The 12,858-nt window shown below is 55.6% G+C and overlaps 1 protein-coding gene across 2 annotated transcripts in view; it reads right to left on the bottom strand.

Annotated features, from left to right (window-relative positions):
• The window catches only part of XXYLT1 (xyloside xylosyltransferase 1), a 34,971-nt gene that overhangs the window by 19,510 nt on the left and 2,603 nt on the right, over positions 1 to 12,858 (bottom strand). Inside the window, exons 1-2 of one of the 2 annotated variants that reach the window (XM_082056748.1) lie at positions 9,723 to 9,742; positions 9,131 to 9,278 (exon numbers count right to left, since the gene is read on the bottom strand). In XM_082056748.1, coding sequence (XP_081912874.1) covers positions 9,131 to 9,221 — 91 coding nt within the window. In that variant the 5' untranslated portion in view covers positions 9,222 to 9,278; positions 9,723 to 9,742. Of the gene's footprint in view, positions 1 to 9,130; positions 9,279 to 9,722; positions 9,743 to 12,858 lie in introns of those variants that run through there. The other variant, XM_082056747.1, reaches the window with a different exon arrangement.

Here is a 12,858-nt window from a genome sequence, read left to right on the forward strand (position 1 = left end):
CAGGGGGACATCCTAAGGAAACCAGGAGCTGTGAAGGACCAGCAGCGACTTTCGGATCACTGCCCAGGGCAATAAACCTCCTGGCACAGGGCAGCAGCAGCCCCTGCTCCAGTGGGCAGGGTGCCTGCCGGCAGCAGCTGCCCGTGCTGGCTGCGAAACCAGGATCCTCCGCCTTGCCAGCTCAGAGGGACACGTGGCCAAGAAAAACACCACTCCCACAGCCAGCACCAAGGCCTGCGTGGGCACAGAGCGGGTGACAGGCTCTGGAGCATCCCTGTGCAACACAGACGCTGCTGCCCAGCAGAACCAGCCCATGACCCTCAAAAGCCCGAGCTGCAGTGGGAAGCAGAGCACAAGTGCAGCTGCAGTGCCAAGCAGCGTTGCCAGCATCATGACAAGCCCAGCGTGGATATACATGGTTTGTTTATGCAAACACGCTGGGTGCTCCATCCTGCCCTTCATCAGATGTTCCCTGTGTTTGGCTCACCCCCAGCTGCCCCCAGCCACCCTCCCTCCTGCCGCCTGCAGGGCTGTGAGCACGTTCCCCTCCAGCTGTGCACCCTGCCAGGCCTTATTTCCTCCATGGATAAAGTCAACCCCTCTGCTTCCAGTGTTAATCACCACTGCCCACACACCCAGCCGATCCTGACACCACCGGAGGAAGGCAGCTGAGGCAGGGACACACACGTGTGTGTGCAAGCATGACGCTCTGCAGAGCTCGCTGCCAGCACATCAGTGACAATGGGGGGCTGCAGTGTCCCTCCCCAGGACCTCCAGATGCTGCTCCAGAGCTCACCCTACCAAGAGATGACCACCCTACAAAGCCCTGCACCAGTGAGGCTTGCCAAGGTGCAGACAGCTTACCTTCCAGCTGCCCTCCTAAATGCAGGTTCTTGCCTCTGCTGTGCAGCCAAGGGACCCCTCTGCTCCCTGGGGCAGCCATCAGCCCCGCTCCCCAATCTGCAGACAGGGTGCAGGGGAGGGTAGGAGGCAAGGGAGGACCTGCCTGAGCATCCTGACCCCTAAACACACCACAATGCAAGTTTCTGCAGCACCCATTAGGCACCCAGCAGAGCAGCATCTTCTGCACAGCAGCTCCAGCTTATCAGCTAATTAAAAAATTAGGCTGCCTGCCAGAGACAGATGATAAATCTTTGCTACCACCCACACAAGGCAGGCACCTGGTTGAGCTCAGGGGTCTGGTGCTGCAGTGATGGCCTCAGGTTCTGATGGCAGTATGGCTCTGCTCACCTTGGTTCACACCCCGCAGCCACCTCCAGCAGCATGGGGAAGACTCGACAGGAGATGGATGAGTTTTGTTACAGGAAATTAATTTTTCCTGTGCATTCAAATGTCTCCTTTTAATCCATCCAGGTCTGAGGGACTAATATTTAACAGTGCTCAATACCTCGGCTCTTAGCCAGACTCCAAAGCAGAGACATTGCTGAGCATGCAACAGATTTCAGGAGGGAGCTCTAAGTGCTGCTTGCTATGTATTTAATATACGGTGCTGCGGGGAGAGGAGTGTGGAGACACTTTTTGGAGCTGGAGGAAGAGCAGCAGGAAACCTTATATTCAGACAAAATAAGGCTTAATTGCAGGTTGCCATAAGCAGTGCGGATGGAAAGCTGTGAAGTAGTGAGCGGGTGAGATGGAAAGGGAAACCAAAAAGAGATACAGGAAAGTAAATGCATTAAGGTAGATGATCTCATGTCCCAATTAACTGCACATGGTGGGGGAAAGGGCTGTGGCGCTGCAGGCAGATTTTGTCCTTGCTTCTTCTTGTTAAGCTCTTAACAAGCTACAGCAGAGCAGGGAGCAATGTCGTGGGGGAGAGCAGCCCTGGTATCAATGCTGGGTGACCCCCAGCAGCTTCCACCCTTTGGAGACAGGGGAGGGAGGCTGGCTAGGGAGGGCAGCACCCACCGATGCACCGGACACAGAGACCCCACCACTCCACAGGGACGGGGAAACAGCCACATGTGCCTGCCCTGACAGAACTAGGACATCCAAAAATAATCGATGGTGGCACTGCAGCGAGGGGTGGCCAGTGGAAACGATGAGAGGAGACATCACCTCTGGGGCTGCAGGTCGTGCTGGCCCCCAGTGGCGGTGGTGCCGTGGGGCAGGGGTCTCCACCGTGCCAAAGCTCCTGGGGGGCTACCAGGAACCTACTGAGCAGCATCCGCATCCCCCTCATGGCAGCAGCCCTTCCCCACCACTCCTCTGCAGCAGGGCTGGGGCCCAGGGCTCTCCTGCCAGGAGAAGCACGTCCTGCAGGCAGCTGGACAGGGTTAGCATCTCATTTTGGCAGGTGAGGACCCCCCTACAAGGCCACAGCCTGCAGTGTTTACCTGGGGTGGGCTTATTTAGATGTCTGCTGTTGGCTGCTCCCAAAAAGCACCACAGAAACAACTCCTAAAGCGCAACAGGCTCGCCCCAGCAAGGAACAATGGCTGGCACCACTCCGCGATAGCTCACAAATCCATCACCCCAGCCTCTGCTCTTCTCCTCGCAGGATCTGACATTAGTGAGCACAGCCCAGAGACGGGCTGGGGAAGGAATCCGGCTGTTTTTCGCATGGCTGCGGTGTGAAGCAGGGAGGGAGGTTGTGAGAGCACACCAGAAACTATTAACACTCCCTCCATGCCTGTAAGAGGGAAACATTTTTGCCAGAAAATAAAACCTCCAGCTACTGCAGCATCCCGTGGGAACTGCAGCTTGGGAGCACGTGGCTCCAGGTTCATCTCCCATAACTCCAGCACAGACCCCAATTTTCTATGCCTCTTCACAACATCTTCACTTCAATAACACATGATGAGGCCTGGAGCATCTGGGACCCTGGCGCTCCCCCAGCCCCTGCACCTCCACGTACCCCCAATGTGGTGGGGCTCAGCGACAACACCCAGCTAGCCGGAACGGATCAGGAGTGACGCACTCTCAAAATGCTCATTTATCACAATGTAAGCCGCTGAATTTTGTGAGTAGCTGCAACATGAACCACAAATTGCCCTGCAGCTGACAGGAGGAAGAAGAGGAGGTGGTGCTCCCTCATCTCCCTCTGCCGGGCTCCACCTCACAGACTCTGATGCACGTTTCTTTGTTCATGGTGTGACACAGGATTAATGCCCTGTAACTCACTGCACACAAGTGCTGTTGAGGGGAAACATTGCGTGCCGTCACCTGGCACCCCGCGGGCAAACAGAGCCCCAGCCTGGCAGTCCTGCATTACGGATTCGAGCGCTGCAGCTGCAATGGCAAACCCTCATGCACACACACTTAAATGTTTCCCCAAATGCAACAGATCACGTTTTCAGGATGCTGCCTGACTGCTTTTACAGCAGTGCACTAGCAAAAGACAGCTACTTGTCAAGACACTGTTCCAGCAAACAGTCTATTTTCCTGATACCTCTGCCATTCCCTGGCTCGCAGGGTCTGCCCCTCTGCAGCCGGCGGTACGGGAGCTCAGGGAGCCCAGCCTCGGTGCAGGCAAGGCGTCCCGAGCAGGCAGGACAGGAAAGACACGGACCTGTTGGAAAGGGTCCAGAGGAGGCCACAGAATCGATCAGAGGGCTGGAACAGCTCTGCGGTGATGAGAGGCTGAGAGAGTTGGGGTTGTTCAGAGAAGAGAGGGCTCCAGGGACATCTACTGCAGCCTTTCCATACTTAAAATGGGCCTGTAAGAAAGGTGGGGACAGACTTTTTAGCGGGGCCTGTTGCAATAGAACAAGGGGTAATGGTTTAAACTAAAGGAGGGGAGATTCAGGCTCAACATGAGGAAGAAACTTTTACCATGAGGATGTTGAAACACTGGCACAGGCTGCCCAGAGAGGTGGTGGATGCCCCATCCCTGGAGACATCCCAGGCCCGGCTGGACGGGGCTCTGAGCAACCTGATCTGGGTGAGGATGTCCCTGCTCATGGCAGGAGGGTTGGGCCAGATGAGCTTTGATCGTCCCTTCCAACCCAAACTGTTCTGTGATTCAGCACTCGCTCCAACACGTCTCTTCCCAGGCCTCTGCCCTCCCTCCAGCCCCACTCGGTGGGAAAGGCGTAAGCTGATTATCACAGAGGCCACTGTCCGCGGGCAGGACTCCCAGAGCAGGCAGAGGCCGATATCAGTTTCGTGAGAGACCCAGCCAGAGCCAGCAGCTGCAGCCTGCTGCAGGCAGCACCAAACCCCAAGCGGCCTGGGGCTTAGTCATTAACAGGCAGCTTGGACAAACATCACTATAATCTGGTTGACATTTAATAATCAGTACAGCTGTTGATAATGAGCTGGATGAAACACCCTGTCCAGAGCCTGAGGCTAGGGAGACCCCTGGACCTCCCGTTTGATCCTGGTGTGTCACAGCCATTCAGTCCAGACACCCGCTATGAAGCTGACAGCACAGGCTGGCAGACGCATCCCTGGCCATGGTGCTGCTTGTTCACCTTCAACAGCCAGCTGTGCGTCCCCCACCGCACACAGCCATGTCCCCTCGATGTGCTCCTGCACAGCTCACAGCCCGGGGAGGTCCCAAAGCAGAGGCCGTGTCTGTCACACAGCACCTGGCAGCGATCTCCTCTCCCATCAGGCAGCTCAGCCTCTACAGCATCCCACGGCAAGAAACTCCACGGATCACTGCACCTGTGTGAATAACCACTGCGCCCTCTGTTTCAAACGCACCTCTCACCAACTTTGATGCACCCCAGTTCTTGCATGGTTCATGGCTCCATGGACCACACCGTAATCCCCTCAGCCAGCCCTCTCCTGGACCAGTGGGTCCCAGTCAGCCAGATTCATCCCTATAGAAGCCACTGCTCTTCTCTGAACCCCTTCCAGGTTCTTCCCAACCAACCACGTTGATATACCATACATTTCAGCAATACATAATGATCAGTCCTGCCCTGTTCTCCTTCCTCATATCTCCTCATCTCTGTTTAGTCACACAGAAACTCACCCACTTCTCCTGTTGCTGTTCAGTTCCCTTGCAGAGCCCCTGATGAGCAACCTTATCAAATGTACCCGCAGACCAAGCTCCTGAGTTTTCAGTCAGCAAGTCCCCAGGTGTGTCTTCACGGTGGAGTACTGCCCAGCTCCCACTTCTCTTATCCATCGCCTCTCACAAGCACTGCAACCAAAGGTCTTAATAATTTAGTCGTATCTCACCCTGCTGATTTCAACAGTGATAATTATATCAAGTATTTCCTCACCAAATATTTTCTCCCAAATATGGAGTCAAACACTCGCAACAGTTTTCACAGCTCTGCCCAAGCTGCTGGATGCTGACATTGCTCCCTCAGCCCACCAGCTCCTATGGACACACAGCTGCTAAACTAATTCTCCCTGAAAACTACCTGACTTGGGCCCAGAATTCCCTGGGGAGCCCACAGCCTCCCCTGGCTGTCCCTCTGCCACCCATCTCCCGCTCCCCTCCCCCACGGCAGCAGGAGTCTGTCCTTGATCTTGCCTGCCAGGCAGACCTGCCCAGAAGTTACTCCTTCACGTATCTGTAAGGAGGGTTATAAAAAGCTTGCTGGGTCCTCTGAAGTTACATGACTAAAATGTCAAGTAACTGGAGGGGGCAAAACCAGTCAGGAAGTGAGAGGCCACATCTGGACTGGCATACCTGAAAGAAAAGTAAAAAAGTCTGAGTTCGAGTCCTTGTCCTCCCTTCCCCTCCTAGCTCTCCTCTGCAAGCCCCCAGACCATTTAACACTGGCACTGTCCTCATCCTGGCAGCTCTTCCTAAGGCTGAACCTTGCTCGTCCTCTCTCAGTGTAACTTTCCCATCACTCCTCCCTTGCAAAACCACTGCGGTGCATCGAACCCTCCTCCAGCTCTGCCAGCCTGGCCACACTGCATTAAAACAGGATTTATGAGCCTCCAGCGCAGACAAGAGTTATGCAGTCTGCACTGCTGCACACTGCATACCAAGTCCCCAGCTGGTTTAAATCAGATTGACTCCACTGATGTAAGACATTTAAGGCAAGAGAGTTCCATGATTTACACCAGCTAAGAAGTTGTTATATTATAGTCTGGCAGCTGCAGGTTTTAGATCTGAAGTTTTTTGGGCAAGGACCCCAAGCAGCAGTGAAAGACAGGGCAGCCGAGTAGCAAGATCCATTTATTCTCAGTGTAACATGCGCACAATCAGCATGTGTTCCACAAGCCTTAAAAAAAAACCCGAACCACAACAAATATCCCTTGTGTTAAAGTCAGTGCCCCATCACAACCCCAAGGCTCCGAACAAATCACTAAGACAAGAATAGGCCTCCCTTCAAAAAACTATAAATTTGGGAAACTGAAGCCAGGCAACTTTAATGCAAAGGTCACTATGTATTGAGAAAAACCTATAGACTGATTAACACAAATACAAACAAACACAAAAGAGAGCTTAATATTCAGCCCAGGGCCTTCATTTCTCCTGGAGGGTCCTTAAGTTTCCAATCAAATCTGGCTTCCCCCAAAAAATTGTGTGAACACTATGGAGGCAGCTGTGCCGGCAAAGGTGCAAAAAAAAGGCACAAAAGGCAGGTAAAGGGGCACAGAAACGCACCAGAAAAACACTAATGCTGCCTGGAAAGGAAGGTTTAGTAATTTCTCCTTCACCTTAGCAAAGGGGCCCACCGACACCAGTAGTGGCTGGTTTGAGAGCCAGGAGAGCGGCAGCAGCCTGGGGCCATTCCCACGGGCACCCGCCAGCCTGCGAGTGGGCAGCAGAGCTGCTGCCTGCCCCCTGCCTGTCCCACGCTTGTCCCGCTGCCTGCCCTGCTGCCTGCCCCCTGCCTGCCCTGCTGCCTGCCCCCTGCTTATCCTGCTGCCTGCCCCCTGCTTGTCCCCTGCCTGTCCCCTGCTTGTCCCCTGCCTGTCCCGCTGTCTGCCCTGCTGCCTGCCCCCTGCTTGTCCCGCTGCCTGCTCCCTGCTTGTCCCCTGCCTGTCCCGCTGCCTGCCCCCTGCCTGCCCTGCTGCCTGCCCCCTGCTTGTCCTGCTGCTTGTCCCCTGCTTATCCTGCTGCCTGCCCCCTGCTTGTTCCACTGCCTGTCCCCTGCTTGTCCTGCCGCCTGTCCCCTGCTTGTCCCCTGCCTGTCCCGCTGCCTGCCCCCTGCCTGCCCTGCTGCCTGCTCCCTGCCTGCCCTGCTGCCTGCCCCCTGCTTGTCCTGCTGCTTGTCCCCTGCCTGCCCTGCTGCCTGCCCCCTGCTTGTTCCACTGCCTGTCCCCTGCTTGTCCTGCCGCCTGTCCCCTGCTTGTCCTGCCGCCTGTCCCCTGCTTGTCCTGCCGCCTGTCCCCTGCTTGTCCTGCCGCCTGTCCCCTGCTTGTCCGGCTGCCTGCTCCCTGCTTGTCCCGCTGCCTGCCTGGCCGGTGCTGGCTGCACATTGGGAAGCAGGGATGGAGCCAGGGAGCCCTGCCAGCCCCATAAATCACCAGGCATCCAGCGCCGTAAATCTGACCTCCCTTGCAAAGGAAATATAAATCAGCTTTACTAGCAGCTTCTGCAAAAAAAACTAAGCTCGTGAAACTGTAAAAATGCCTCTTTAAACATCCTGTGCCCCGAACAGACCATTGAAAGCCCCATAAGGCTGAGGGACAGCAAACAAGCTTTCCAAGAGATGAGACAACTGTTGGGTTAACGAACTGAGAAAAGACATAGTGGACTGAGCAGCTTCTTGCAGGCAGTACAACATGGGTATCTTCAACACACGGCAGAGACAGAGTAGGGAATGGGGATGAGTGAATTAACCAGCATTAATACCGTCATTTGTATTCAGCATACTTCAAAGTGCTCGCAATGCAGACATCACCAGACTAAAAAAAAAAAAAGACTCAAGTCTAATGGAGGGTAAAGTAATGAATCGCTGGAGACCAGAGTAATGATCAGTGGGGGTCGGATGGGACCTTCGGGGCCACCTCATCCCGCAGCCCCGGGGGGACAAAGCCGGTCACCTCCCTGCCTGCTCTTCTCTAATGCCTGCCCACACAAATTAAACACCACTGCCCTGCCACTTAATGAGCCAGCATGGGATGGCTGTGCCCTCCGGACAGGGCCATGTGCAGAGGAAGCTTCACAGACCAGAGCAGAAGCCAAGCCGGGAGAGGGCTCAGCAGGGACACAGGGGAGTTGCACCCGCTCATGTCCCAGCAAGAGCGAGACTGCACCTGAGATCCATGGTACGAAGTCTGCAGGAGACAGTACGGCTGGGCACAGGCTCCAGGTGCCGAGGAAGCTGCCAGTGCTGGTGGTGCGAACAACGGGAACAGCTATTTCAGCAACCACCGCATGCGACCCACAAGCAGCTTCGAGAGACTGGTCACCTCCTCCCACTGTGGCACATGGAGGGCACGGCTAGCCCAGGACAGGACACTGTCCTCACCGGTGTGACAGGCCAGAGTGCAGCCACAGGGAGAGCCCAGGGACCAGCACCGGGAAGGGACAGGCAGGGCTGGGGGAGCTCTGGGGAAGGGGTTCAGAGCCCAGGGATGTTAACACCCTCCTCGTGTGACCGGTCCAAGGCTGGAGAGCGCACCAGCGCCAGGAGAAGCGCCCGTGTGCAGCCAGGGAAGGAAAACATGGCACCAACAGACCCAAGCCCTCTTTGCCAGCTGCCTTGTTTTCCTGCAGATTTATTGTTGTTCCCACACTCAATAACAGCACAGTGAAGGCACAATAAGGAAACTTTAGTGATCAGTGGCTGCTAACAAGCAAGGCTTTCCAAGAGCTCACTGAAGCCAAGAGGAAAGGCTCGACAAGCTCTTTCTGCTGACACTTGCTAGGGCACAGCCAGGCAGCTGCACCACGAACACGTGGCTCCTCTTTCTGCTGACACCCACAGGGAATGTGGCTGTAAACACGCACAGGGTGAGCACACTCGCTGCTTTCTCACCTCTCCTATCATCTCAGGGTGCAAGAACAGGGCCAGGTGCTGTGTGGCAGGGACACAGCCACTCATACCACCAGACCTGGATGTGGGCAGCCTTGCACCAAAAGGTCCGTCACTCTGCAGGAAGGAGCAGAACCCCAGACGCCCACCTCAGAAGTTTGTTAGCTTTCTTTGCATTTCAAATAGCACCGGATAACATCTCTGTGCAGGAGAACAAGAGAGCCTGTGTTGGCAGAGGCAGCTGCTGCAGCAGCTCAGCGAAGGCTTACCCTTGGGCATGATGCGATGCATGGCCACCGACAAGAAGAAGATCGAGTCACTGTAGTAGGTCCCCGATCCAGCGCTGAAGTGTTTCTGCATGGCTTCGACAATTGGAAACAGCTTTTCCGTCAGCTCATTCACATCATGCACTATTACCTAGGAGAGACGCCAGAAACACCGCTCAGTCACTGCCTCTGGGGACGGGCCCAGCACCGGCACCCTTTGCTCAGCCAGCACGGGTGTGGGGCGAGGCGGGGGGTGTTAAAGCACAGATACTGCTGGTTGGTACCACAGCTGCACAAAGTGACCCGGCTGCCCTAGACCCCGTGTGTCCCCCTGTCACCAGAGCCAGCTAAACATGGCAGGGAAAGGAGGGAAGGATTTTTACAGCCATTTCATAACTGTGAGAGGGGCAGAGACTCGAATCCGCACACACAATCAAGCGTATTCAATGTTTTGTGTTTTTTTTTCTGGCCTGTTCCCACTGCCTAATGCAACCATGTATCTGGTGTGCCATATGGAGTCCATCAGAAGAGGTGAGTGCTCACTCCGGGCTCTGGCATCCTGCCGCTTTGAGGCAAGCCAGACCACGTCACTTACCCTGAGGACCCAGCCTTGCTCCCTGCCACAGAGACAGGCTGTGACACGGCCAGGGATGCAGCCCGGATTTCCTGAACCCCAGCCCGGCAGGGAGACAAGCTCTGCAGCACGTCCTGCCAGCGCCCGAGGGGGAAGGGAGGATGGGCCGCTGCACGCTGCTGAAAATCCAGACACCAGCAGTTACAGCAGAGCCCAGCATCTTCTCTAGATGGAGCTCAGCCCGCTGGTGCTGGAGCTTTGCCAGCAATGACCTGCACTGCTTGGCCCCGCAGGAGCCCGCACACCAGCACCCGCCCCGTCACGCCTGCACAGTCCTGGCTATGGGCCAGAAGTAGGAGCAATTGCAAACGTATCTTGTCAGCTACTGAAATTTTACATGCTTATCGCTAATTTTGGTCAAAGGCTGATGAACAGGAACCTGCAAGCAGCCTAATGCTTGTTATACACACAGAAGGATGCAGGTCTCTGAATCACGCGTGATAACCAGAGGGATTTTCAGGGTAATTAAGAGAGATGAGGAACACGACCCCGGAGCGGATGGGGGAAGCACAGGAACTTCAGTGTGGAGACTCGAGGTCGCGCTGTCTTTCTCAGGCCAGGGGAAGCAGGAAGAGCCCGGCAGGAACCGAAGGCCAGCGAGGAATCAACTTTGCAGCAGTACTTGAATTTTAGAAAGAGCAGCCTAGTTTGAGGGATACCAAGACACTTTCCCAAGCTGGCCCTTCCTTCAGGAGGGAACTCAACCCCACGGGCTCTGGAGGTCCCTTCCAAACTACTCAACAGTTCTATGGTTTCACTCCTTTTCCCTACCGAAACTTCATGTGGTTAAGAAGACCTGTGGTATACACTTAAACAAGTATTTGTTTTTTTTAACATCAAACCAAATCAATTGCTTCAGAGGAAAAGGCATCTCTGGAGCATGAGCTGGTGCAAGGTCCATCCTCTCTATGGGATGCACAAGGAGCTGCTCTGACTCTGAGCAAGGCTGGCATGGAGACAAAGGCAGCAAACAGGCTGGAGCTTCTTCCCACACTTTCTTGCAGAAAACATTACCAAGATCAAAGCACCCTTGTGTGGGAGGGGGGGAGCTGCTTGTGGGACCCGCAGTACACTGGACAAGGCAAGATGACGTGCCGATCCTGACCCCGGCAGCCGAGCCCACAGTGAGGTACCACTGAAGGCCAGTCACAGCGGAGTCCCCACAGGGCCCACCTTGGGAGAACAGCCCGAACACCACCCTTGCCATCAGCCGGGTGCTGTGAGATCCCTCGTGCAGGCTCCATGGCCAGCGTGTCCCTCGTTGGGGACAGCGTCCTGCTGCTGGGCTCGGGGCCAAGCGCCTGCAGCGGGACGGCAGGAAAACCACAGAACAACATGTACAAGGAAAGTGCATTGGGAGAGCTCATCAGCAGCCACACCTGGCTTTGGACAGCACAGAATATCCCCCCAGACACCGCAGGAGAGGAAACACCATTACCAGCAACATTATGGCAGCATCTCACCCCAGCCCTGCTGAGCTGCACGACGGCTTCACCATCACAGTTGGCACTGGCCACGCTGAGGGAACAGGCAGCTGATCGGCAGCACCAAGCGCCGCTGCCCGCAGTGACTCCGGGTAGCCAGACACAGTAGGACAGCGCTCCCCAGCGCAGAGGCACTGACTCCTGTGCACGGAGCTGAGCAGCATCAGCACCGCGGTGCGCGATGTGCTGCTCCCAGCCCAGCTCAGCAGGGGCAGCTTCAGGTTCCAGCCAGACTGGAGAAGCGTGGAGGAGAAATACAGCACCTGTAACCACCCTTCTGCATCCAGCAAAGGCAGCCTGAGGTCTGCACAGCACATAGGAAACAGCTGAGCAGGGAGAAAAAAAAGCCAAACCCATTTCAGTCACCTCTAAAACGAGGAGAGTGCCAAGCACCAGTGGACAAAAATCATGGGAAAAATACTCCTGAAACTCCAGACACCGCATCATCTGCCTTTCCTCCTCTGCCAAAGAAAACAGGAAAATGGTGTCTTTTGCCCACCCTTCGGTTAGGCACTTCTGCAAAGCCAACTCCTGAGCAGCTGAATCTTCCTTCCGCAGCCACAGACCAACTGGTCTCTCCAGGGCTGCGAGGACTTCTCCTCTCCCAGCTGCTGACTTTAGCACAGCCTGTTGATCTGATGCTAATTTTGTACTTTGTTATTTATTTGTGTAGCAGCTTTCGGTAAATCCCCATAGCTAAATCTGACCAGGTTTGCTGAGGACACTAAGAAAAGTTCTAGGGGTTTCCTGTGCAAGCAGAGTTTTTTAAACACGTCGCATACCAAGAAAAGACCCTTTCAACTGATTCACTAGAATAAACAACCCACATTTTGCTTCTCTTTAACTTTCCCTCCTTCTCATGCCAGATATCTTTGGAGCTGTCTTGCAAGTGCGGGTGATGGCAGCTCAGTCACATTCACCCCAGCACATCTGCGCACAGCGCCGGACCTGTGGAGGAGTCGGCGTTTGGCGGCATGCTCCACAGGGCCCACCTAAACAGGCAACCAGGAAGAGCAGCAAGCAGAGTGTGCAGTTCGTTTCATTCTCTGAGGGGAACGACACAAACAGGCGATATGAATCAGCACAAGGAGTCAGATAGTGCAGCCCAGAGTTGCAGGAAATAGGGCGAGTCGGGTTCTTTGTAAGTGTCATATCGGCTTGCTGAGACACGCCCGGACTTGCTCCCAGGGAAGCAGGAGAGGCTGCAGAGATCCCCCTGCAGCCCACAGGACGTGGTGCCTGCAACTGCGAGCAGAAAAGCCCTGAGCTCAAAGGACAAGGCCGGGGTGGGCCAGGTCCTGGCTGGGTGTCGGGTGCGGCGAGTCCTTCGTGCAGCCCCAGCACCGCCGCTGCCAGCGCTGCGCAGCAGCTTCCCCGTCCCGCTGCTCCCCCCGGCGCAGGCTGCACAGCGCGGAGCTCCAGCTCCATCTGCCGCTCGCCCTCGACACGCTGCGCTCACAGCTCCACAGCTGGGCCACATCTGCACAGGCACTGCGGGACTGTGACGCCACATCCTGACTGCCCTGCGACTGGGACAGCCCAGGGCTGCCCTGCCCAGCAGGGGTGGTTCTGTGCCTCAGCTGCTCCCACACACCCCACTGTGGTCTCTCCTA

This window comes from Streptopelia decaocto, assembly GCF_964273445.1.
Source record: "Streptopelia decaocto genome assembly, chromosome: 6".
NCBI classification, from domain to species: Eukaryota; Metazoa; Chordata; class Aves; order Columbiformes; family Columbidae; genus Streptopelia; species Streptopelia decaocto.